The sequence below is a fragment of the Petaurus breviceps genome, unplaced genomic scaffold (genome assembly GCF_028583685.1).
Source record: "Petaurus breviceps papuanus isolate PSGF00001 unplaced genomic scaffold, PetGlider_PUasm1.0 178, whole genome shotgun sequence".
In the NCBI taxonomy this organism is placed as follows: domain Eukaryota; kingdom Metazoa; phylum Chordata; class Mammalia; order Diprotodontia; family Petauridae; genus Petaurus; species Petaurus breviceps.
The window spans coordinates 10,879,206-10,905,767 of NW_027185777.1; the positions used below are offsets into that span (position 1 = coordinate 10,879,206).

At 36.4% G+C, this 26,562-nt stretch overlaps 1 protein-coding gene across 1 annotated transcript in view; it reads left to right on the plus strand.

Moving 5' to 3' along the window:
• Nucleotides 1-26,562, plus strand: part of MALRD1 (MAM and LDL receptor class A domain containing 1) — a 930,206-nt gene that overhangs the window by 340,564 nt on the left and 563,080 nt on the right. Inside the window, exons 24-26 of the mRNA XM_069086118.1 lie at nucleotides 10,504-10,660; nucleotides 16,668-16,778; nucleotides 21,542-21,755. Coding sequence (XP_068942219.1) covers nucleotides 10,504-10,660; nucleotides 16,668-16,778; nucleotides 21,542-21,755 — 482 coding nt within the window. The remainder of the gene's footprint in view (nucleotides 1-10,503; nucleotides 10,661-16,667; nucleotides 16,779-21,541; nucleotides 21,756-26,562) is intronic.

Here is a 26,562-nt window from a genome sequence, read left to right on the forward strand (position 1 = left end):
TGGCTAATATTCTTTCATCTCTCCCCCAAAGCAGGCATATCCATCCCTTCTTGGACTTTTTTTCCATGAGAAAGCTTAGAAATCCTTTAAAAATTGTCCTTTGGTCTTTTTTACTAGCATCAATTCCTTCTGAGTTTTAGCACTCTGGACTCCAGAGGACCATGCCACTTTAAAAATTCAGCAACTGCTTAGCTGCTCTTCCTTCTCTATCATTTTAAATTGAAATTGTTCAATGAGGTCCCTCTGAAACACATACTCATTCTTGTAAATATACCATACATTTCTACATCTCCTGGTTCTTTTATATAAGGCATATATTTCAAGAGTCATATTCATGTTATTGGGCATATTCCATTAAGTCTCAGTGATTCTGATGAAGCCCAGTTTGTTTCATTGTCTTAGAATTATTCATCTTGCTTGTTCCCTATACAGTATACTTTTATGTGGAGACATTTAAGGCTATACATTCTGTTGCATTCCCCTTTCTATTATTTTGTTTCCTTTGTATTTCTAGGTGTCACAATTGCTTTTTTTTAAAGTATATTTTAGTTACTTTCGTTGGTAACTAACTTGGTAGATAAAAATAACTTTTTCAGGGTGGCCAGGTAGCACAGCGAGTAAGAGCACTGGCTCCAGTGTCGGGTTGACATGTGGATCGAATCCGGGCTCAGACACTTATTACCCACCCAGAAACACCTGGCCGTGTAACCTTGAGCAAGTTATTTAATCCCAATTGCTTAGGGGTGGCCAGGTGGCTCAGTGAGTAAGAGCACCAGCTCCAGTGTCAGGATGACCTGGGGATCAAATCTGGGCTCAGATACTTAGCACCACACCCAGAAATAACCTTGAGCAAGTTACTTAACCCCGATTGCTTTAAAAAAAAAAATGACTTTTTCCCTTCCCTTCTTTTTTTCAATTTGAAGCCCTATTGGTTTTATTTAAAAGAATTAAGGCAAATCAGTTCTGACCAGCTCATTGTAGATATATCCCCAACCCTGGCTGCAGGCAATTGGATGACATAATAAATAGAGCACTAGAGTTGGAGTTGGGAAGAACTGAGTGTAAATCCTACCCCAGACATTTCCTGTGACAGAAAATTCGCTTAACCTCTGTGAGTCTTGGTTTCTTCATCTGTAAAATGGGAATAATAATAGAATCAACATTACAAGGTTGTTACTAGGATCAGATAAGATAACACTGGTAAATGTTTTACAAATATCAAACACTATGTATATACCAGTTGTTTTCTTGTCATCCTTATATTTTAAGGTATAGCCCAGATATTTAAATGCCACTGATATTATGCGTTTTCTCAAATATCCTTCAATAAAGATATGTTGTGGTACAATGAAAAGAATGCTAGTTTTAAAGTTAGGAAAGACCTTTGAAATGTACTAACAGTATGACCTTGGGCAAGTTACATAAATTCCTGAAAACTCGCTATAGAATAGGGATAATAATTCTTATACTACCTACCTGGGGAGGTTTTTTGTGTGTGAGAAAACTGGCTTGTAAGCCTTAAAATCCTAAAGGATTGGGAGTTGTTGCTATTCTATTTTATGAAATACATTACTGAAAAATATCATGCTTCCCTTCCTGTATAAGAAAAGGCTGATAGGAGCTGCTCCTATTTTATGGGTGACAGAAATGCTATCTGTGATCATTACTATCGTTGATTTCTCCCTGAACTGCATGCTTGAATAAACCCATCCCACACCCTGGTGTTTATGTAATTCTTCATTTTTCCATTAGGAATCACACATCCATCATATACCCCAATTAATGCCTCTGTGACCACCAGCTCCATATCATGCTGCTGCCCTGGTCCAGCATTCATTGCCTGAGTTTAAAATGCAAATATGACTTGCTTGTTGTCAGCTTTAAAATTTATCCTCTGGCCTTGGATGCCTTCCTTCCTCCTGCCCTGAAAGTGTGTGTGTGTGTGTGTGTGTGTTTAGAACATTTAAGGGATTAGTTTTTGTTGGAAATTTACTCAGCAATTTATGTTGTTTGACATAGTGACTCTCCTTACTAGGATTGTATTGGTTAAGAGAAAATATTTTATTTTCCATTTTATTCTGTGCAATCAAAGTTGAGGAAATAGATAGAGATGTTTAATCTTGAAAGAACATTGTATGCATGTTTGTGTGCATGAAGACTATCTTTGCGGGGCGACCAGGTAGCACAGCGAGTAAGAACACTGGCCCCAGTGTCGGGATGACCTAGGGATCAAATCTGGTCTCAGATACTTAGCACTACACCCAGAAATAACTGGCTGTGTAACCTTGAGCAAGTTACTTAACCCCAATTGCTTTAAAAAAAAAGACTATCTTTGTTTTTAGTGGCAGCCTGCCTCACATATTCATATCCTTTAATAATAAAAATAACAATAATAATTAACATTTATGTAGCATTTTTAAAGATTTAAAGCATTTTGTATTTTATCTCCCTTGATTCTCAGAGCAATTCTGTTATATAGGTACTGTTATTTTCCTTATTTTATAGATGGGAAAATTGAGTCACACAGGGTTTAAGTAATTTGCCCAGGGTCACACAGCTAAGTAGTGTCTGAAGGGATATTTAAACCCCCGTTTTCCTGATTCCAGGCCCAGAGTTCTATCCACAGTATCATCTACATGCCCCTTTTCCCTTCCTGGCAGGCCTTACTTCCTGGACTACTTATCACCCAAGTATCAATACTAATTCCCTTTTTATAGGACATTGCTCTTATGTGGTTGACAGCTAATTTCTCCTATATTAACTGATAACTAATGATTTAGTTTATGGAGTGTAGCCTCCCAGAGATATTAATTTCAACCAGGGATTTTTGAAGATTTCAAAACCCAAAGGAATAAAAATATAACAGAGGAATGACAGGTACTGAGGTTGATATTTGAGAGTTAGGGAATTTTGGTCAATTTCCTCTCCCGTGATTCAATGAGAGCTATGCATACTTTGACAGAGATCTCATTTTTCTTAGTTTGTGCCCCATATCATAAAGGGTCATGTTTCTTGACTTTCTGAAGGAATTGATTTAGATAACTTTTAGACAGAAGAACATTTAAGTAAACGCTTTTCAACTTTTCAAATCAATAGGCTGTGGTAAATAACCATAGTAAATCAGTATGGAGAACTCATATTCTCCAAGTTCTTTACTCAATTTTACTAGTCCTTTCCTGAATTTTAATGCCACATGGCTCTATCTATTTAGTGGTTTGTTTTAAACAACAACAAGAAGCTTCTTCAATACGTTTTCCTGAAAAATTGTGTTTAAAATGAATATATATAAAATCATTTCTTGTGATCTTTTTTGGGGGATGAATGAGGACCTATGGCATTCTTGATTTGAGGAAACCCTTTTTGCCAATGCAGATTAATAGCCATTCTGCAATTAATAGTCTAACAAATTTGCCTGAAACACTTAGAGCTGAAGTTTGTAACCTTAGATCACACAACCAGTATATGTCAAATGACTTGAACCAAGGTCTTCTTTACTCCAAGGCAGGGAGCTTTTAATCTTTTTAATTTTTATTTCTGTCTTGGACACCAGTGACAGTCTGGTGGGGCCTTTGACCCCTTCTAAGAACGATGGTTTTAAAATGTGTAAAATAAAAAGCATATGATTAAAAAAATAAAATGCACAGGATTCTAAAAGCATATCATCATATTGAAATACTGCTTTAAAATAGTTTTACAGGTAACTTGACTGACACCAGTTTAAAAACTATTGCTCTGAAGTCAACTCTTTATCCATTGCAGGCGGTTCACTTTAAGTGGGGGGGGGGTTGTGCTTTTTTAAAATCTCTTCAAGTGCATTTAATTCTACCTTAAGACCCCCTCCCTCTCTCTCTCTTTCTCTCTTCCTCCCCCTTGCTCTTTCCCTCTCTCCCTTTCTCTCTCTCTCTCTCTCTCTCTCTCTCTCTCTCTCTCTCTCTCATTCTTTCTTTTTCTTTATTTGAAAAATGAATGAGTTGGACTAGATGAACAGTTTTGTTTTCTTTTCATATCCAATATTCTGGTTCTATGTCTGAAATCAATTCAATGGAAAACAAAATCCTTACAGAGATTATACATTAGAATAATGGAAATAGAAGTCATGTGGGTAGTGCCACTTATTTTGGAAAAAGGAAAACCATAGGGTCATGTGATCATAGATTTAGAGCCAAAAAGGATATTAGAGGCCTTTGAATCCTATTCCAGCCATTTTACAGTTGAGGACTTGGAGCCAAAAGAAGTTAAATGAATTGTACAATTTCACACAGCTGAGTTGTGTCAATTCAAACTCTGTTCCTCTGATTCCAAATCTTAACAACCTTTCTACTCTACCATGAAGTCTGTCTCCAGAAGACTTGGTTTCAAAATCCACATTTTAAAATGTATTCATGGCCTTAGGCTAGTCACTCTAATGACCCTCAGTTTCCTATGGCTAAAGGAACAGAAAAATACTTAAGCTTTTTCTTCATAGTCTTATGGTGAAGAACATAATTTGTAAACATTGAAGGACTGTTTAAAAGCAAACTACCATTCCCCTAATACAACAATACAAGGTGATTGCAAAGAGAGACAATTTCTTAGGGAAATGTTATCCCTCCTCTAGTACCTAGCAAGGGTTCTGCATTTATGACAGGCATTTGATAGAGGCATGTTGAGTTGAATCTAATTAAAAACACTCCTAGTCTAACTGATAATAATATTTTTTCCTTGACCATTCCCACTGATGCCATACTCCAGGTACTCAGGAGAACTATAATCTGGAAAGGTCAAATGGAAATGCCTTTTGACCAGAGTAAGGCAATTGAAATGAGCTAAAACTACTGAATTTTAAAGAACAGAACCATAGAATTTCCGAGCTGAAAGGGACTTGTAGGGGTCATCTACTCAAATCTTCTGATTTTACAGCTTAGGTTAATGATTGTCAGCATGGTTTTCTAACACCCCAGCATGTCCCCAGTGATCCCAAGGAGAAGAGAGACATTCCCGAAGCACAATGGCTCTCAATCAATTTTAATTTTGAAATATGAATGTTATATATACATATATAAATATACCCATACACACACATGTAGAGATAGTTGTCTATTTAACACTTTAACTTGGGAGAGAAGGTAAAGGAACATCATTCCAGAAATGGTTCATGCTCCTCTTGTTCTTTTTTTTAGAAGCTCTTTGATTTCTCTGTAAAAGCTATAACTTGAGTGACGTGATGTTTGAGGCAAGAGCAGGAAGGTAGCTTTGTACAGGGCAGGGACAGGCGGGAATTCAGAGTTGGTTTCTGGACGTTCCTATGTTCTAGACTAAGAATAATGCGCATTTTTGCACATGGTATGAAACCTACAGGGAACTAAATTTGAATCACTCCATGTATAGTGAATAGGGAGCAGAGAAGCTAAATATAAATGAATAGGAAGGAAGAAGGGAGTAAGGAAAGGGAAAAGGAAGGAAGGAAAGAAGGATGGAAGGGAAGAAGGAAGAGAGGGCAGGAGGGAGGCAGAAAGGAAGGGAGAAGAGGAAGAAAAGAAGTAAGGAAGGAATTATTCAGTGCTTACTTATGTGCCAAGTGCTATGGACAAAACAGAAGAGAAAAATTATGCCTTCTCTCAAGGAGCTGATGTGTTAATGGGGGAGACAACACATAATGGAAAATTTCAGTTGAATCTGGATGTAAGGACCCATGGTCCTTAGAGTACAGTGGCAAAGCAAATGATAATGCTTCTTCAGTTACTTGTATGATTTTTTTAAAAATAAGTTTTTATTGATATTTTCTGTTTCTTATATCACCACACTATCCCAAGTGCCCTCCCCTCACCCTCAGAGAGAGACACCCCATATGACAAAGAAAAATTTTTTTAGAGAGGAAAAAAAGAACAACCAATAGATACATTGAAAAAGCCTGGAAATACATGCAATGTGTAACACTTGTGGATTTCCCACCTCCCCAAAGAGGAGCTAATGAGACCCAGTTAAGCTTCTACAATTTGGAGATTGGGTCTCCATGACATTGGAAAGAGGGAGGGGGGTGACCAGGGTTTAAGAGCCTGTGTTGTATACTTGAACCTGCTGATGCAGCCTCCCCACTACTGCTAGTGTGGGAGGCCAAGGAGGGGACCCAGGTGAACTCCAAGTCAGTGAGCAGTAATTCCTCTGATTTTCTTTTAATCTTCTTTTGTATTCTTGGCATCCGAGGCCATGGATACAGCTAAAGTTGCTTTTCTTTTTGGTGCATAATTTCTGTTTTAGAGACGTTCAAGAGGTTGTAGGGATCAGATAAATGTCTTGTCTGCCATGCTGTTGTTGTTCTGATCTAGAATAATGTCTCTTTTTTATAAACATCATTTCCACTGATGAAATGATACCAGCTTCTGATGTTAAATCATTTGATTGGTCCAAGGTTGAGTTGCTAAACTTTTCAGAAGTGGACCCACTTCTTTTTTTGTGCCATTTACTACCTCTTTTGATTCTCTTCATTTATCTATTCATTTACTTAGCAAGTATTAATTGACCTCTAAGTGACTTTATTAGGGCCCAGAGAAGACAGATAGTCCTTGTTCTCACAGATCCTACCCTTCATCGCTTCCCTGCTACATTTTACCAAAAATAGAAAAAAAAAAGGAAGAAAGAGAGAAAGAAAGAGAGAAAAGGCACTCAGAATGTGTAAAATAGCACTGGCAGTATTCTGTGGTGGCCAAAACAATCCCAATGGGTTAGAGTAGTTTCATGTAATTCAGCCTTCTTGACAGTTGATGTGACGGTGATTTCCATGCTGTCTATAAAATATGAATGAACTCTATCCTATATTACACCCTGTGTCTTTTTCCATTTGTGTACTGCTGACAGGAATTGGAGGAAGTTGTAACCCTATTTAGTAGATATACATACATATTTATGGGATCTAATTTCAGATGACCCTTCATTAATTGAATCTCTATCACACTCACTTCAGTAATTATTCACACCTTCTCTTCTCCTCACAGGCCCCCCACAAAAAAGGTATCTCTCTACCCTCCCTATTTTTGAGCTTGACTTTCATTTTGCTGAGAAATCAAGGCCATTGATTATAACCTTCCTCTTCATTCCCTTTCTTCCTGTCACAAACACTTGATATTATATCCCACTGTCTTCCTCTACTCCAGATTCTAAAGAGGATACTTTTCTCCTCACCAGGGACATTCCCTTAACAAATACCCTAGAATTTATACCCTTCCATCATCTTCAGAAGATTGCCCCCTTTTTTATTATTCCCTTTCTCTATGCAACTTTTTTTTCTCTCTCTCTGGCTTTATCCCTTTAATCCACAAATACACTTAAATCTCCCCTTTCATTAAAAAATACTCTCACTAGGTCCTGCCATCCCTGTTAACTGTGACCCCATATCTCTCCTCACTTTCTCAGCAAGGTTTCTTGGAAGACAAACAAACAAACAAATAAAAACTGTCTATACTCGAGAACAGTCTGTTCATATCCTTAGACCATTTAATAATTGGGAAATGGATTTTTTTAATAAATTAGAATCAATTTGTTATATATCTTAGAAGCAAGATTTTTATTAAAAAAACTATTCTAAAGATTTATTGCCCACTGTTACATATTTCCTTTTAATATTAGTGTTTTTAGATTTGTGGAAGCAAAAAAACTTTTTAAAAATTCATGCAGTGAAAATAATCAATTTTATCTTTTGTGATCTTCTCTATCTCTTATTTGGTCATGGATTTTCTTCCATAGATATTTTTGATACTTAATCATTTCCATCTTTCTTTAATATGTTAATAACAAGACTTTTTAAAAATCCAAGTCATCTTTCTAGTTGGAGCTTATCTTAGTATAAGGAGTGAGGTATCAGTTTAAATCTAATTCCTTCTATTCTGCTGTCAATTGTCCCAGCATTTAAAAAAAATGGCATAGTGAGTCCATATCCTAGAAGCTGAAGTTTTTGTGTTTATCAACTGCAAAGCTCCTAAATAATTTATTTCTGTATGTTGTGTATCTAATCTCTTCCATTGATCTATCTCTCAGTTTTAAAACCAATACCAAATTGTTTAAAGAATTACTACTTTATAGTAGATTTGATATCTGTCATTACTAGGATCTCTTTGTTCCCGCACGCCCATTCCCATTCTTTCCTTTAAGATTATTGACTTTTCTTTGCTTATCTGTAGCCATAATTTTTTTAAAAAATGGTCCAAACCACTACTAAGTAGAAAATTGGATACTCAGTCACTTGTAAGATTCCATTCCATTCCTACCATCTTGACAGAGATGACAAAAAGAGAAAACTTTAAATGTTGGGCCATTTTGTGGCACATTGATGTATTGTGAATGGCTGTGACCATTATGGAAAGCAATTTAGAGTTTTATTCCTGGAATTTAGTAAATATTGCATGACCTTTGACCAGGCTATCCCACTGCTAGGCATTTAAGCCCCCTACACCCCACACCCCAAATCAAAAAAAAGATGAGAATGTCCTTTATGGACAAAAATATTTAAGACAACTCTTTTTATTGTAGAAAAAACAAACTAGAAACTAAAAGAATGCCCACAAGTGATGAATAGCTAAATAAATTGTTGTATTTGAGTGTGACAGAACTCTATTGTCTCATAAGAAATAAGAGAAATAGATTATTTCAGAAATATGGAAAGACTTTTATGAACAGATACAGAGTTAAATAAGCAAAAAATAAAAACAATTTATGTATAATATCAAAATTAGAAAACAATTTTGAAGACTTTTAAAATAAAGATAAAGAAAGAAATGAGCAGAGCCAGAACAGCTTATGCCATACCAACATTGTAAGGAGAATCAGCTTTGAATACATTAATAGCTATGATCAATGCAAATGATTTCAAAAGACTAATGATGAAATATATTATGTACCTCCTGTCAGGTATTTAATAGGGAGCAGAAACATACACACTCACACACACATATATACATACATACTTATACATGTATGTACACACAAACTGTCTATACTTCCTGCCTCCTCTTCCTCTCCACTCATTCATTCCTAAACTCTTTTCAGTCTAGTTTCTAACCTCATTGTTCGACTGAAAATGCTGTCTCCAAAATTACCAGTAATCTCTTAATTGACAAACGTGATGGCCTTTTCTTAATGCTATTTATCAACTGCTTCCTCTCTCTCAACCCACACATCCTATCAATTGCCAAATCTTGCTCTTTCTCTGACACCTTCATTCTCTTTTCAGGAACCCTCATCACCTCTTGCCACTATTATTACAAACAGCCCCATAATTGCCCTCCCTCCCTTAATTCTCTCCCCACTCCATACATCCTCTACAATTCTGTCAAAGAAATTTCCCAGAAGTAAAGATCTGACCCTATGACTTTCCTGTTCAACTGACAACTTTTACAGCTTTATTTTACTTGAAGGATTAAGTAAAAAACTTTTAGCTTTTAAAGCCCTATAAAACCTGGCCCCAATCTGTCTTTTCAATCACACTGGACATTACTTTCCTTCCCACGTTCTTTGACCCAGCCAAATTGGCTTTGTCTCAGGTCTTCACTCATGATACTTCCATCTCTCATCTCTCTGCTTTAGTTCTGTCTTTGATGCCTGGACTTCACTCCCTCCTTGCGTCCATATCAGAGAGTACCTCATTTCCCTACCTTTATGATACAGCTCTCTTGGGTGAAACTGTTCCCAATCCTCCCAACTGCTAGAATCCTTCCTCCCAAATTACATTCTATTTAAAGTTTAATTATAACCTTATTAACTTTGTACACACACAAACATGCCTATGTGTGTACATGTATATATACATGTACAGAAATTTCTTTCCCCCCCATTAAAATGTGAACTTTAATGTGAATAAGAATTGTTTCATTCTTTGTACTTGTATCTCCAGTGCCTAGCCTAGTGCCTGGTCCATAATAGGCTAATACATTGGAGTTGAACACACAGATCTCAGATTCATTTGTGTAGTGATAGTAACTGAAGTGTATCGTCTTGATAATCCCCTTAGCTTTCTGAACACTCTCCAGGCTCCTTTCCTGGATCATTATCCATATCCCTTACTCTAAACATGACTGTATCCCAATGTTTTCTTTGGGGTCTCCTTTTTCATCTGTACATTCCGCACTTGATGAATGTATCATTTCCATTGATTCAGTTAATATTATTTTCTAGATTCATCTGAGATCTGTATATACAGCCCCAGGATTTTTTCTGTGCTACTTTCCTGCATTGCCAACTGCTGCTTTTAGGACAACACAAACTGAATGTTAATGAGGAAACTGAGGCAAACAAGGTTAAGTGACTTGCCCAGGGTAACACAGCTAGTAAAGTATATAGTCATGAACTAATCACTTCACCTATCTTGGCCTCATTTTTTTTTTGTCTGAAAAACAGGGATAATAATTTGCAAAACACACTTCAGTAGGATTATTATAATGAAAGTCCTTTTAAAACATTAAAGTAGCCCACTAGTGTATTGCTGCTAATGATGATTTCTTTTTCCCTAACAAAACAAATCCTTCCTTTCTACAGAAACACCACATATGGTTATTATCTCTATGCAGACAGTTCAAATGGAAAGTTTGGTCACACTGCTGACATCATCACTCCGGTTATTTCACTCACAGGCCCAGAATGTAGGATAGCGTTTTGGAATCACATGAACGGAGCCACAGTCGGCACTCTCCAGGTACTGCTTCAACAATTGAGTTTTTCAGAATTGATTTATGAAAATTCATACCCTGTAATTTAGTGTTATTAAAATCTAGCCTGCTAATAAATGAAAATGAACAATTATCAACACTTCACTGCTTCCAGTATCATATGATTGAGAAAAGTAATAGCAGGAATAAAACTTGAACAGGTAAATTACTATACACAAATTGTGACCTTTATCACCTCTCAGAGGTTACAGTTCTGTACAAGTCAACATGATTCTTGGGATATATTAGACAGTTTTCAAAATCAATATTCTGAGTTTATTGTGGTCAAATGGACCTACACAAAGTCATAACCACATGTCTCAGTTGTTTTGAATTTAACAACGTTTGCCTCTCCAGTGGTCTTTCTAGGCCTCTTTAGACAAACAGCAGGCCTCTATCACTTTGAAGCACACACATCCACACAAAAGTCCCAATATGTTATTTGTGCTGATGCTGCCAATCTTTATTAATTCCACCTGCCTGTAGGCATCAGGGAATAAAGTGATCCCTGACTTAGGAAAGAAAGGTAGGACTTCTCATTCTGATCTTGCCGCACTCTAAGAATATATGACTTTGACCAATTTGCTTCATAACCTGAATATATCTTGAATCCACTAAGCATGGTTATGTGACTTTCTCCATCTGGAGCAGGTCTCCAGCACAAGAGTAGAATCATCAAAGGCTGATGGGGAGAATAACACAGGATGGGGCAGGTCATTAAGCTTTCTTAGTTCCTTCTTCATCATCCTATAAAATGAGGAGGATGTTTGTATTCTAGGATTCTATATTTGCATACATTTAGAGGTGAAAGGGGCCATAGTATCCATTGTATCCAACTCAAATTTGAACAGGGACCAACATTAAGATCCCCACAGGCTGTATATTTACTTAAAAATTACATATCATTATTATGTTCTAGAGTTTTTTTATTTATTAACTATCTCTCAATACATTTTAATCTGGTCCAGGTACATCTAAGAGTTTTGTAGGCCTTGTATTAACACATCTGATCTGGTGTAATCCCCCACTTTACACAGGAGAGAAACAAGGCCTAAAGAAATTAAGTGACTTGTTTAAGGTCACTTTGGTGGCAAGTGGCAAAGTCTGAATTTGAAATGAGGTCCTGTGACTAGAAATCTAATGTTATTTCAGCAGTCTTATGTAGTCCTTAGGAGAAATTACATGATTCAATGATTCAGCTGTTTCCTATATGGCTAGAATGTATGTGTCTAGCTATAACTTTTCTCAAACCAGGCCCCTGGTAGTTTAGATTACTCCAAAATTAGATATTCCTAGATCATTCACCAATTAAATAAGCATTGACTTGGCATGGTATTTACAGTTTACTGAACAAGGGTCTAACACTTAGCTTCATTCCACATTATACAAGAAAACATAGAATCAGGAAGGCAGAATCTGGTGACACTGGGGGGCCTTTGGACAGATTCCTAGGTAATACAAAAGGTCCAGGCTCCTCATGGCAAACCTTTTATATTTTTAGATGGAAGCTGAAAAACAGCCTGAGATTACCAACTATGCCTAAAGTGCCCTCTGCCAAATATATTGTGGGGACAGCTTCCTTGCCTTTTAGGAAATGAACTAGCTTAATGTACATGGGGACAGGAGGACCCTAGTAAATACTGATTCTGTTGCGGAAGGTCTACTACCAATTGACATCACTTAGGTAGCAGAGAAACACATTCTCATGAAAAATTAAAAAAAAAAGAAATAGCAGATTATTTTTCTTGTTTTTAGGACTACTACACAATATTCTTTAGGTTCATTCTATTTTTCTTTTAGGGCCTAGGAAATTATCATTTTAATTGGTGGTTTAAAATATTACTCAGTTTCCTTAAGTCAAAAGTAATATTTCTTCATGGTAAAAGATTTTCCATCTAACCTAAACCCATTCTTTTGCCCAGTTGTCTGTGTGGGTGATCTTCCCGAAAGAAAATCTCCTACTTTTTATTTTTCTTCTACAGAGAGTCATTCAGGCAGAAAGACTACTAAAGCTACCATTGTATTTTTAAAAAGAGTCAGGCCTGTCCCATAGTCTATATGCCAAGAAGGTATGGAGAGTTGGGACCAGACTAGTACCAGTTTGGCTCTAGGGAAGAAGTGTAAATACAAAATCTATATAAACTTGTTGTCAACCTAAATATTTTATTAAAGGTTCCACTGTCCATTTCTTTCATAGTCCCCACTGTTGTGCCCCAGTGGGGACTAAGGGCCTGTACTACAAAACTTTGCCCATTCTTTTCCTTTCTCTGTCCTTTATACCCCCATCAGCATTCAAATATTTATTTATATCTATATCTACATATCTGTCATTATAGATGGGTAGATACAGTATCTATATACTAAATATTGATATAATACACATAGGCAGATAGAAAAGAGAGATAAATATTCTTTCCCCTGGATAATATTCATTTTTATGTGAAAAGGTGTGTTAATGGGTTGATTAGTTAGATCAACTAGTGTGGGCTAATATAGAAATAACAGCTAATATTTATTTGAATCTTCATAATTTTAAAAGGCTGCTTTACCTAAAGAATAGCATTGTATCATCATAAAATTTTATTTTCTTTTTTACTATAAACTCAGCAGTCATGAACAATAAGAAACATCATAAGATTCAAGGAACAGGAAAGAATACCATACAAGATATGTTGAACTTATAAAACACAGTCCTTTTAAAACACACACACACACACACACACACACACATTTCCTTCTCTTCCTCCTTTTCTCCTTTCTTCTCCTCCCTTCCTCCTTTTCATCTCTTCCCAACATCTTTTTCCTTTTTACTCTTGTCCACCTCATCTTTGACTTCACTTGGAGTACTGACAAAGGAATTGCAGAAAGCAACATGGATGGCATTTTTACCTTAGTAGTTATGCATCCAATCTGATGAGGGGCCAGAAATGTTGAGAGAAAAACCCCCCAGAGATACGGGATCCTGAGACCCAAGTTCCCAGGGCAAGGTCGCCTGGAATGAATTCATGGACTCAAGCATTTTTTAAGTCAAGGTGGCAAAAGTTTATTATTACTCTTTTCCTCAGGAAGGAGTTCTTAGGAAACCTGCAACTTTATAGGGGTAAAATTACGGTTTGTATGTTCATTGGGAAATAAATAGCCCAAGGTGAGGTTTGGCTACAGAGCTGTGGTTTTAGGCCTGAAATGTCACTAAGTCAACTAATGGTCAAAACTGACTGAGAAATATCCAGGCTGCCCCCATTAATGTCTTGTTAGACAAGATAAACTTAAGGGAGTATACATATAACTAAGTCTAGGATACATATGATAGGTCAGTGAGTAGTAAATATCTTTATGACCCAGTACAGAGCCAGTTCAGCCAATACACAGCTGTTTCAAACCAATAAATTCTATAGGTGCAGCTGGCTACTGTATCAGAAAGAGAGACAAATATTTTGCTAGGGCATACTGCCTTTGAGCTGGGGAGAAAATGCCTGAGAGTGTTTTGAGGCTAGGGAGAAATGTGATGTTGGAAATGGATGTGATTTTGGAACTGGGGTTCAAGCACAGGCTCCCAAGCAACCCATCAAATTCACTTCTACATTTGAGAAAACTAAGGGCAACAGAGGTCAAATGACTTGCCTAAGGTCATTAGGTAGTAAATGGAAGAAACAAGAGGGATAACAAGGTCCTCTGATTCTAAAGGAGCTTTCCACTTCAACATTGTAATAGTCATATTGAGATTGAAATGCTAACTTTAATTTCTTAGACAATGTTAATTTTATTTAAAAAATACAAGTAAAGTGTAAGAATTTTAAATAGACTAAAATGGAGACAAGGCAGTCTTGTTGATGGAGAGGTGTACCTTATTTTCTTTTTTAACTGTATCAAATCGTATGTGGGCAGACTATGTATCTTTGTATCTTTCATCTGTATCTTTCATGTTTAGGCTCCATTTTTATAAAATAATGGTTTAAACTGTTTACTGTATAAACAATAGATAATATAAGTACAATTAGTAATATTTTCCATGATCTATTATTTCCTCTAAGAAAAATGTCATATTAATAGAAGGTGCTGTATCAACCTACATCCAAAATTGGGTAACAAATATATCAAAACAATGAAAATGCTAATTCTATAAGTAACAATAGAATCGTTTTTGTGCATGGATAATGAGATATAAAATTCTTGTAGATTCTGATATTTTTCCCTTGAGTGCTTTGTTTAAAATGTGGAAATTAGAGGAAGGCAGACAGATGCATTAATTTTCCATTCCTAATAATGACTCTTTACAAAAGCTTTTTATTTTTGGTTAGAAATTGTGCCTTTGCTGACTTTGATAATATGTTGAATTAAGTTGAATTTTATGGACCAAGAATTATATGACAGTTAAGTTGAAAGAGAAGAGAATTTGCATGAGGATCAGAAAGTTTGATTTTCTGAAGAATATCTTGAAAATTATTCTAAAAAATAAAGATAATAGTGGCAACCGAAAAAGTTAGTTTTATTCTCAGAAGTCCAAAGTTCCATAAAACATTGTAAAATGATTCTTTGGATGTCAAAAATGTAATGTTCCAAAGGAATAAATTAAAGATACCTTAAGTGAATTATTTTGAGCCATTCTTCTCTTACTCTTCCCCATGATTATCAGTAGTTATCTTGAAGGCTTCCTTCCTGCCATCATAAAGATAAATGTCTATTATCACTTTCAGCCAATAAATAAATGTTATTATTCTTGTACCTACTCAGACTTAGATGAATTCTCCTTTTGGGAAAAACAAACAAGAAAAAAAAAACCCCTAGAATCTAACACATTGTATTCATTTAATGATTACATTGTTACTGAGATAGACAAGGCATCTAATCTCTTTGAGCCTCAGTTTCCTCACTTTGAAAATGAAAGCATTAAGCTGATTGATTTCTAATTTCTATGGTTATTTCAGGCCTGAGAAGTAGAATTCTGTTCTAAAGTCTTCAAAAAATGTCATGGAGGGCCAGGATAGGACAGAGGGAAATATAGTCAGTCTTTCACAACATATCCATTATGGAAATATTTTGCATAGCTACACATGTACAACCTATATTGAATTGCTTATCTTCCCAATAAGGGTGGGTGATGAGGGAGGAAGGGAAAGAATCTGGAATTCAAAGTTTTAAAATCAAATATTTAAATATATGTGTGTGTACATATATATATATATAAAATTATTATTATTACATGCAATTGCAAAATAACATATACAGGCACTGGGGTATAAAGATCCATCTTGCCCTAGTGGAAAGTTGGAGGGGGGAGAGAGGAAGATATAGGAGAGAGCAGATTGTGGGCGGGGGTATACAGTGGGATCACTGTTTTGGGGTTGTGGGTAGGGGAAAGACGGGGAGAAAATTTGTAACAAAATCTTATGGAAATGAACGATAAAAACTAAAAATAAACAAAATTTAATTTAAAATGTCATTGAAAAAAGGTTACATGCTTGATGGATACTTGATAAATTAACCATTTATACCGATTATTTTCAAACAGTATACACTCACATATTCATTTATATTAACACTTATCAGACAATCTTTATTAAATACTCTTATTGAGGCAACTAGGTGGTACAGTAGATAAAACACTGGACATGGAGTCAGGAAGTCCAGAGTTCAAATCTGTCCTTAGGCATTTACTACCTATATGATCCTGGGCAAGTGACTGAATTTCTGTTTCTTAGTTTCCTTGTTTGTAAAATGAGGACAATATAGCACTTATCTCCCAAGGTTGTTGTGAGTATAAAATAATATAATATTTAGAAAGTCACTATGCAAAAATCTGTAATAATAATTATTATGATTTTTATTGTCAATACTACATTTATTGAACAATGCTAAATATACAAAGGGAGCACAGGCTCAGTTTCTTCTACAAGAAGCTTTGATGGTAGGATTTTTAAGGTAGATTTAAAGCATATTAAAGCTCAATACTATAGATAAATCCTATTGACAGACAATTGTTTTTTTCCCCCCTAGGTACTCATTAAGAATGGTAATGTGACAACCAAACTCTGGTCACAGACTGGCCAGCAGGGGGACCAGTGGAAAAGAGTAGAGGTGTTTTTAGGTATTCAGTTCGATATTCAGGTTTGTAATCCAATTATTTTCACTGTGAATGTTTATTGTTGAAAAAAAAATACTTTTCATTTTAGCTTTGCTTCATAGTATTTTTCTTAATTACATTCATGCCAACATCTATTTTTCTCTCTCCTCATCTCCCCCTATCTGGTTGGTAAACCTACATATTTGCAACTCTTGATTATCTACTTATGGATTCTCTTTCTCCTCTCATTTCTCTGTCTCCCTCCCTCCCTTTAATCTTCCCTCTTTGTCTCTCTCCATATACTTGTGTACACACACATGAATATATGCATGTACATATGCATACATATATACATGCATACATACTCTATATGTGTTTTTTTTAACCAAAATGCTACTTCTTGACTCCAAATGATCCCAATGGTATTCAGTTTAACCCAGCAAACATGTATTAAGTGAATACTTTGTGCCAGGCCAGGCATTATGAAGTGTTGGTCATGGAAAGTCAGAATCAAAACAGTCGTAACTCTGTGGCAGTTTACCTTCCAATTCTTGGGTATTTCCTCTGCTGGATAGTTTGTATATTTCCTTGGCTTGTATTTTTTTTTTCTTTATTCCATTACATGTAAAATTTTTAACATTCACTTAAAAAAATGGTTTCCAAATTCACTTTCTTCCCTTCCCCCTCATTGAGAAGGCAAGCAATTTGATATAGGTAATACACATGTAGTCATTCAAAATATATTTCCATATTAGGCATGTTGTGGAAAAAAAAACGGACAAAAAACCTCCAAGAAAAATAAAGTATGTTTGATCTCCATTCAGGCTCCATCATTTCTTTCTTAAATGGATTTTTAATATTAACTTCAATAAATTATGATTAATAAAACAGACCTATTGAAAAATCATTACACAGAGAAATGCTTCTTTTTTTTAAGCAATTTGGGTTAAGTAACTTGCTCAAGGTTAGTTATTTCTGGGTGTGGTGCTGAGTACCTGAGCCTGGGATTCGATCTCCAGGTCATCCCAACACTGGAGCCGGTGCTCTTACTCACTGAGCCACCTGGCCGCCCCTAAGCAATTGGGGTTAAGTAACTTGCTCAAGGTTATACGGCCAGGTGTTTTTGGGTGGGTGCTAAGTGTCTGAGCCCGGATTTGATCCAGGTCATCCCGACACTGGAGCCGGTGCTCTTACTCGCTGTGCTACTTGGCCGCCCCGCTCATTTTTTTGGGAAAGATTTAACTCAGTTCAACCATTATTTATTGAGGAAAAATCATATAATTGGCAGATAGTTTTCCTCCCACATATTTGTCCCAGGCACACAGTCTTCATAGCTTTCCTAAGTTTTCCTTTGCACAGATTGTGACTCTGTATGCTTTTGTGCTTCTGTGTTGTTTTTGTTATTATTGCTATTGTTGTTTTCTTTTGTTATTGGATAGTTGTTCTAAAAGAAAATGTGGGGGCAACTAGGTGATGTAGTGAATAGAGCCCTCAGGAGGACCTGAGTTCAAATCTGGCCTCAGACACTGAGCACTTACTAGCTGTGTGACCTTGGGCAAGTCATGTAACTCCAATTGCCTGCCTTTCCCCCTCCAAAAGGACAAAAAAAAAGCTTAAAAAAAAGAAAATGTGTTTCTCTTTTACACATTTTTGACTTTAAAATTATTGAAAATCTTTTTAATTCATCTCTTTACTGTTGTGAGACATCTCATGCATGGTAGTAACACTACTACATTAGTGTACTTGAAACAGAAACACTTCAGTTGGGAGCACAAAATGGAATTTTTAAATTGGCCTATCTATCTCATAACACATCAGAAAATGTAGGTTGGAAGTGAATTTGGGAAGCTTATGAAAACTGCTTTACTATTGGAATGTCATCATATTTCTGAAGAAAAGAACAAAGTTTATGCTCAAAATAAAGTGTGAGGATCAAAGTAACCTGTCTGTCCATTATTCTTTAAAGCTCAGGGACAATTGTTCTAAATTCACTAAAAAATGAGAGAAAACTTCCTGTGCCAAAAGCATGTATCACTTGCTATGCTTGTGATATTAGGCAAGTTTCTAAAAGATATCTCTTGTCTAAACATCAACTTCGTCATCTGCAAAGTTGGGGGACAGTGAACTATGTTGCTTTGACAATCCCATCTAGTTCTAAAGCTGTGATTTTTTGTTCAGAATGTATTTACTTTTAGTTTTCAACCTTCATTTCCACAAGATTTTGAATTCCAAATTTTCTCCCCATCTCTCCCCTACTCCCCACCCCAAGATGGCAAGCATACTGATTACCCCTTCTACTCTGTCCTCTCTTATATCCTTCCCATCCCTCCCCTTCCCTCCTCCCGCTTACTTTCTTGTAAGGCAAGATGTATTTATATATATATATATATGTATATATTATATTATATATTATATATATATATATATATTTCTATATATATATATATACATCCCATTGGCTATATATCTTATTTTCCAGTTGCATGTAACAACAATTTTTTTAACATTTGTTTTAAAAATTGAGTTCTAGATTTTCTCCCTTCTTCCTTCTTCACCCACCCCCACTGGGAAAACAAGCAATTCAATACAGGTTATACATGTATAGTTATGTAAACCATTTCCATAGTAGTCATATTGTGAAAGACTAACTCTATTTCCCTCCATCCTATCCCATCCCCCATTTATTCTATTTTCTCCTTTGACCCTGAACCTTTTAGAAGTATTTGCATCTAAGCTCTCCCCCAATCTGCCCTCCCTTCTATCATCCCCCCTCTTATCCCTTTCACCCGTACTTTCCTGTAGAGTAAGATACCCAATTGAGCGTGTGTTTTTCCCTCCTTAAACTAAATCCAATGAGATTAAGGTTGACTTAATTCCCTTTCACTTCCCTCCTCTTCCCTTCCATTATAATAGCTTTCTCTTGCCTCTTTTATGTGAGACAATTTACCCTATTCTATCTCTCCCTATATCCTTCTCCCAATATATTTCCCTCTCACCTCTTAATTTTATTTTTTAGATATCATCCCTTTATATTCAACTTGCACTGTTCCCTCTGCCTATGTATACATATATGTACATATACCCACTTATACATACATATATTACATATGTGTATATATACATATATATTCTTTTCAACTATCCTAGTACTGAGAAAAGTCTCATGACTAACAAATATCATCCTTCCATGTAGGAATGTAAACATTTGAAATTTAATAAGTTCCTTATGATTTCTCTTTCCTGTTTACCCTTTCATCCTTTTCTTGATTCTGGTATTTGAAAGTCAAATTTTCTGTTCAGCTCTGGTCTTTGAATACTTGAAAGTCCTCTATTTCACTGAATTGCCATATTTTCTCCTGAACTATTATACTCAGTTTTTCTGGGTAGGTGATTCTTGGTTTTATCCTAGCTCCTTTGATCTCTGGAATGTCATATTCCAAGTCCTTGAACCCCTTCATGTAGAAGCTGTGTTATCCTGATTGTTTTTCCACAATACTCAAATTATTTCCCCCTGACTGCTTGTAATATTTTCTCCTGGACCGGGGAACTCTGGAATTTGGCTATAATATTCCTAGGAGTTTTCTTTTTTGTATCTTCAAGAGGTGATTGGTTAATTCTTTCAATTTCTACTTTACCCTCTGGTTCTAGAATACCAGAGCCGTTTTCCTTGATAATTCCTTGAAAAATGTTGTCTAGGCTCTTTTTTTGATCATGGCTTTCAGGTAGTTCAATAATTTTAAAATTATCATATCTGGTTCTATTTTCCAATGAGATATTTCACATTGCCTTCTATTTTTTCATTCTTTTGGATATGTTTTATAATATCTTGATTTCTCATAAAGTCATTAGCTTCCATTTGCTCCAATCTAGTTTTGAAGGAATTATTTTCTTCAGTTTGCTTTTGAACTTTCTTTTCCATCTGGTCAATTATGTTTTTTAAGGTATTCTTCTTCTCATTGGCTTTTTGACCTCTTTTGCCATTTGAATTAGTCTATTTTTTAAGGTGTTATTTTCTTCAGTATTTTGGGGTCCCCTTTAGCAAGCTGTTTTCAAGGTTTTTAATGATTTTCTAGCATCACTCTCATTTCTTTTTCCAATTTCTCCTCTGCTTTTTTCAAAATCCTTCTTGAGCTCCTCCATGGCCTGCAACCAGTTTACATTTTTCTTTGAGGCTTTTGATTTAGTAGTTTTACTTTGTTGTCTTCTTCTGGTTCTATATTTTGGTCATCTTTATTGTGCCAGTACATGGGGACTCTGCTCCCAGCCTAGTGTGATAGACCTGGAGATGTATTTCACTATGTCATTTTGCGGGTTCTATAACTCTAAAATTTGTTTAGAGTCATTTTTGAATAGCTCAAGTAAATTCATGCTTTTACTCTGCCATCTTGACTCCCAAAGCTATAATTTTATGAATTCTCTTCCTTTAGTGAACTATGAATATGACCAGTGCTTAGCACACTGCCTAGTATATAAAAGGCATTTAATGAATGTTTATTGACTGATTGGCTGACCATCTCAACTCTTCATGTCTTTCACTTCCAGATCTGGTTAATTACAAGATAGGAAAGAAGTTGTCTCTGATTCCCTTCACTGGTAGAAATATTAGTAATGGTGTGTTGACTTATACCTTTACTGCCAACTTGATCTTACTCTCATGCTTCCAGACTTGGCTCTATCTAGATAGAAACTGGATCCCAAGATTTTTGACTGTATTGAGTCAGTCTACTAGGTGGTAACTATCTCAGTATTGGCCCCTGAACTTGTTGAATGACAGATCTCTCTAATGGTTCTTTCCATTACTTTGTAGATTGTCTTCAGGGCAAGACGTGGTGTCAGTTACATGGGAGATGTAGCAGTGGATGATATTGGCTTTCAAGATTGTTCTCCTCTAATCATCTCAGAGAAAAAATGCACTGCTCAGGAATTTCTGTGTGCTAACAAGTACTGCATCCCAAAGGATAAACGATGTGATTTTGTAGATGATTGTGCTGACAATTCAGATGAGAACCCTTTCATTTGTGGTAAGTAATGTTCTGTTTTATCATTGCTTTGCTAGGCCCTTCCTTGTGTTTCCCTTCCACCTTTGAATAACTAATGTAAAGAAAGTGTAAACAAGCATTTGAAGCAATTCAAATGAAGTCAACCATTTAAATGCAAGGATATGTTTGCCTCACACCTAATTCTAAATGATGATTCATTTTGAAAGTGTTGACAGATTTTTATTTTGTGAAATAAATAGGGAGGGAAATTTAGAAAATAGGTATCTTTGAAAACAAACAGTAGAATTATCAGTTTTCCATATAAATTTTTTTTAAATCTGTGAGCAAAAATTCTACCAAATAAAATTCATTATGCCTTCCTGTTTTGATGTGTTTTGAGGATTTTCCCATCTTTAGGCAAATAATCTGATGAAAGCTCAATTATTATAAAACAAATATGGATGCCCTGAGAGTTCCTAAAGTCTACATCAGGGGTTCGATCTCTCTCTCTCTCTCTCTCTCTCTCTCTCTCTCTCTCTCTCTCTCTCTCTCTCTCTCTCTCTCTCTCTCTCTCTCTCTTTCTCTTTCTGTCTCTGTCTCTGTGTCTCTGTCTCTGTCTCTCTCTGTCTCTTTCTCTCTTTCTCTCTCATAGACCTCTTTGGCAGGTCAGGCAAATCCTGAAGACCCTTTCTCAAGATAAGGAAGGTTTGTTGTTTATATTCAAAACAGAAAGAAATGCTATGTTTCAGTTTTGAGATAGTGAAAATCAAGATGTATTCTTACCTCTGTCCAACCTCATAGTACCTATACACCCAGTTTAAGAACCTCTCAGTTTCCATTTTGGCTTGGCAAAGCATGGGCCAAATCTGATTCCAACTTGTTTTTTGTATAGCCTTCAAGGTCATAGTATTTTTTTTAACATTTTTTTTTTATGCAGTAGCACTCTATTTACAAATATAGGCAGTTGGTAGATTTGGTCCAATGGCCAACCCCTCCTCTACACAAAGCCACCCTTTAAAAGCATATTATAACAACAGTATAAAACGTATTTTATTTTCAAATTATGGCAAGGTGCAAACAGCCTTTTAAATATGCTATATGCCCTCTTCAAGTCAACCCAATAATTTTTTCATTCAGCAAACATTTACAAAACATCAGATGTTTGCCAGGTACTATTATAGGAGCTGGAGATGGAAAGACAAGAATCGAAATAGTTCCTACCCTTCGGGAACTTACATTGGGAAAAATGATAAATAATTGGAAAATTAAATATAAAATATAGATGCAATCCTGTGCCCTAAATCTAGTCACAGGACCATACTTGAGAACTTAGAGGGCACCATGTGGGCTTGAGGCCACAGGTTCCTGCCCCTGGTCAAGAGTAACCATTTCAAAAATAAAGTATCTCTAACTTAGGAAAAGTCTGGGATTTGAATAACTCAACTGCATGCTTGAGTCCAGGGCAAAGACTATTTCTATCCTTCTGTCCTCAGCCATTCATCTGCAAGAGTCTTGATAGGAATAGGAGAAGTGTAACTTGGTGGTCACCAAAACTAAAAGCAGAGTCCCTCCCTGATGGAATGGACTCTGAAACAGGAAAAATTGTCAAAAGGAAGAGGCTGGACCTCTCCTGACTCCTGTCTGATGGTGACTGATGAACATTCTAATCCAGGCTCTGAGGAAGTCAAAGAGTTTCTGCTATGTCTAGGGATAAGTGGTATCACTCTTAAAGGGAGGAGAATTACTTTAACTCTCCCACAGGAAAGATATCTGTATGAACTCGGTAACACACAGATGAGCAGGATGTTAAAGTACTGAAAACTGTGGCTGACCATCAAAGAGGGAGACTAGGGATGCCAGTATATGGGCCATTCAGCAGAAATTTTATATCCTGTGAAAAGCCCAATATCTGAGAGATGGACTGAGTCCAGTTGAGCAGCAGCAGCCCACCAGTTCTTTCTCCTCAGTGGTCAGTCTTCTAAATCCACAGCCAATTAGAATATTCTTCATCTTCACACAATATAAACTCCTGAACCATCATGACCAGATGTAAATATACTCAAGGCTTCCAAATGATTTTTTGTACTAAGACTATGAAGGAAATGACTGTGTGTGATATAAGGACCTATCTCCTAAAGGTCAGTCCATCCCTAATAACATTTAATTGCTCAGTCACACATGGCTGGAAACTGACTTTCCATAAGTTTCCTCAGGAAGACTTGAAACAGATGGGGAATATCTGTGCATTCTCCAAGGACCATCCTCCCCCTCCCCAACTTTTATAGGCCAAGTCAGTCCACATCTATTAAACTTTAGTTAGATATACAATGTTGATGCAAAGAAATTTCTTGAGTAAAATTCTTGGAAAGAAACTAGGGAACAGAGATAGGATTGCTACAAGAGCTATAGCTGGAGCTGAGCTTTATTTCAAATGGTCTGAGTGGAGGAAGGAGCATTTTTTAAGTTAACAGTGTCTAAAATCCAAAGAACTGGGAGTCAGAATAACCCATAGGAAACAGCTTGTGGGCCAGTCTGCCTGGAGTGTAGGAGATGAATGTGAAATAGCCAAGAAAAAAGTAATCTGGGCCTGGATGGTGAAGGTTTTAAAGACCAAGGTAAAGTAGTTTATATTTTAATTCCAAAGGCAAGAGAGATCTACTGGGGCTTCTTGAGCAAGGAAGTGACATGTTTAGATGTTATTGATGGAATTTCGGCATTATCTTATATTCTTGCAAATTTTATATGTAGATTTGGGCATTATCTGGCTAGAAATGTTAGTTTCAAAATCCTTTGAAGTTTTGACCACTGAGAGAGAAAGTACAGAGAGAAAAGATGACCCAGGAGAAAGCATTGGAAGATACCCATGATAAGACTATTGGACATATCTGATAATCCATCAAGAGATTGAGATGAGGTAAAAGATCTAAAGGAGTTCAACAAGCAGAATGTAGTACTTTGACAATTGAGGAAGGGAAGAGAATTCAGGAGGAAAGATCACCTGTGTCATAGGATCTGAATGGGATTTTTGAGGTTTTCTAGTCCAACTGTTTCATTTTACACACAAGGACTGAAGCCCAGAGAGATGAAGCAACTTTTCCAGGGCCACACATATAGAAAGTAGCAGAGTCAGAATTCCAACTCGTGTCCCCTGACTCCAGTCCTTCTACTGCTCTATGCTGCAGAGAGATCAATAAGGACTGAGCAGGGAAAAGGCTTTTGGTAACTGTATTTATTGATCAAGAGGTCATTGGCCTCCTTGGAGTTAGCAGTTCTGGGTCATTGGTGCAACCAAAAATCAAAATAGCAGTCATGTAGTGTCACCTATTGCATGTGCATTCAAATTAGCTTGTTCGGCCCTGGGGGTGTTTTGGATAATATTAAATGACTCATTAAGCATGCGTACAGGCTTCTGACCTTTTTCTTTAATCAGAAGCCTGGTTCTGCTAGGTCATAGCTCTAATTAGAACCATTCACCTCAGACTTGCATCCCGTTATCACTCAAAGCTGGGACTTGTAATCCTGTGAAAACAGAATGCCTTCTTTTGTTTCTCACTGTAAAGAGATGATCCACCTCTTTATTAATGGAGCAAAGAAGGATAAGGGAGAAAATGTAGGAAAAGTGGTAGTTAATGATAAGTAGCTTCTGTTTTCTTATTAAAATGAGTTGAATTCCTTTGGTGAGAGGACAGCTGAAATGTATGTTGTAGGATGCTTGACCAAGGGAGAAGGTTTGAATTAGCTGGACTGAGCTAGAGCTAGACTAAAAAGTTTACCATATAGTAGGCAGGCCCCCATTGAGATTAGCTAATGTAAATCTTCAGGATCCTTTTAGAATGGCTTGCAACTTCTTCAGTACAAGTTTGTAGCACATAGGAAAGAAAAGAGAAGGTTGATGGTGGAAACAGACCAGCATTAGGCAGGTCACTAAATTTCTGTTTCTCAATTTCCTCATTTATAAAGTGATGGGGTTAAACCAAATAACCCTTTCAGGTCTAAAATTCCTACTCAATAGAACTGGTTTTTTATCTGCACCTAACAACTCCTCTGCCCCCCTTTTTTTGGCTTTATTTCTTCTGTGTTTGTATCTTGCCCATTTTTCTCTCTATGCTTTTTTTCTCTTGATCTTCACAATGACCCTTTCTAGTAAACAGGTCAGGTGTTGTTATACTTTTGATTTTTACTTGTATTTTCACTAAGGTCTCTTCCTATACCCCCAAAGATGTAACTTAAAGCAAATATTTCAGTTTTTGAAGTTTAAATGCTGTCCTGGGCTTATGTTGTTGATGCTGCTTGGGTTTAGGATCTGAAAGATGTCAGAAGTCTTTCCCCTCCCCCTGAAAAACTGGCCAAATTTGAGATACTGCAAAGTATGCCAAGGTGTCCTAGCTTACAAAGATAGGCCCGTGTCTGGTATGACAGACAAAAAAAAAAATCCTTTTCACCATTACATTTTACCCCTGGAAGTTCTTCTTGGACAGGCACTTGAAAGGATTCAAGGCTCACCACCCAGAGACCATAGCTAGGAAGAGATCCTGGCCCTCCAGCTGACTTTAGCTCTTTTTTGGTTAAACATGCATGGGTGGCCACTTGCAAAATTAACATTGGGGTGAAAGGGCTGAATGAATTCCTGATGTTGTATAGGGGGAAAAAAGCAAAACTTTCCAGCCCTTAAAAAACCCTAACACAATAAACTTTAGAATAAAGTTTAAGAGGAATCCACATGTTTGACTTAGGTTCTCATTTCACAAATATTTATGATAACCAAATATAGTGGTTTTTTACTCCATATTGCTTGTTTTCATTATGTATTTTCTCTGCTTGTTTTTGAGTATGTGTTACAATCTTTGTG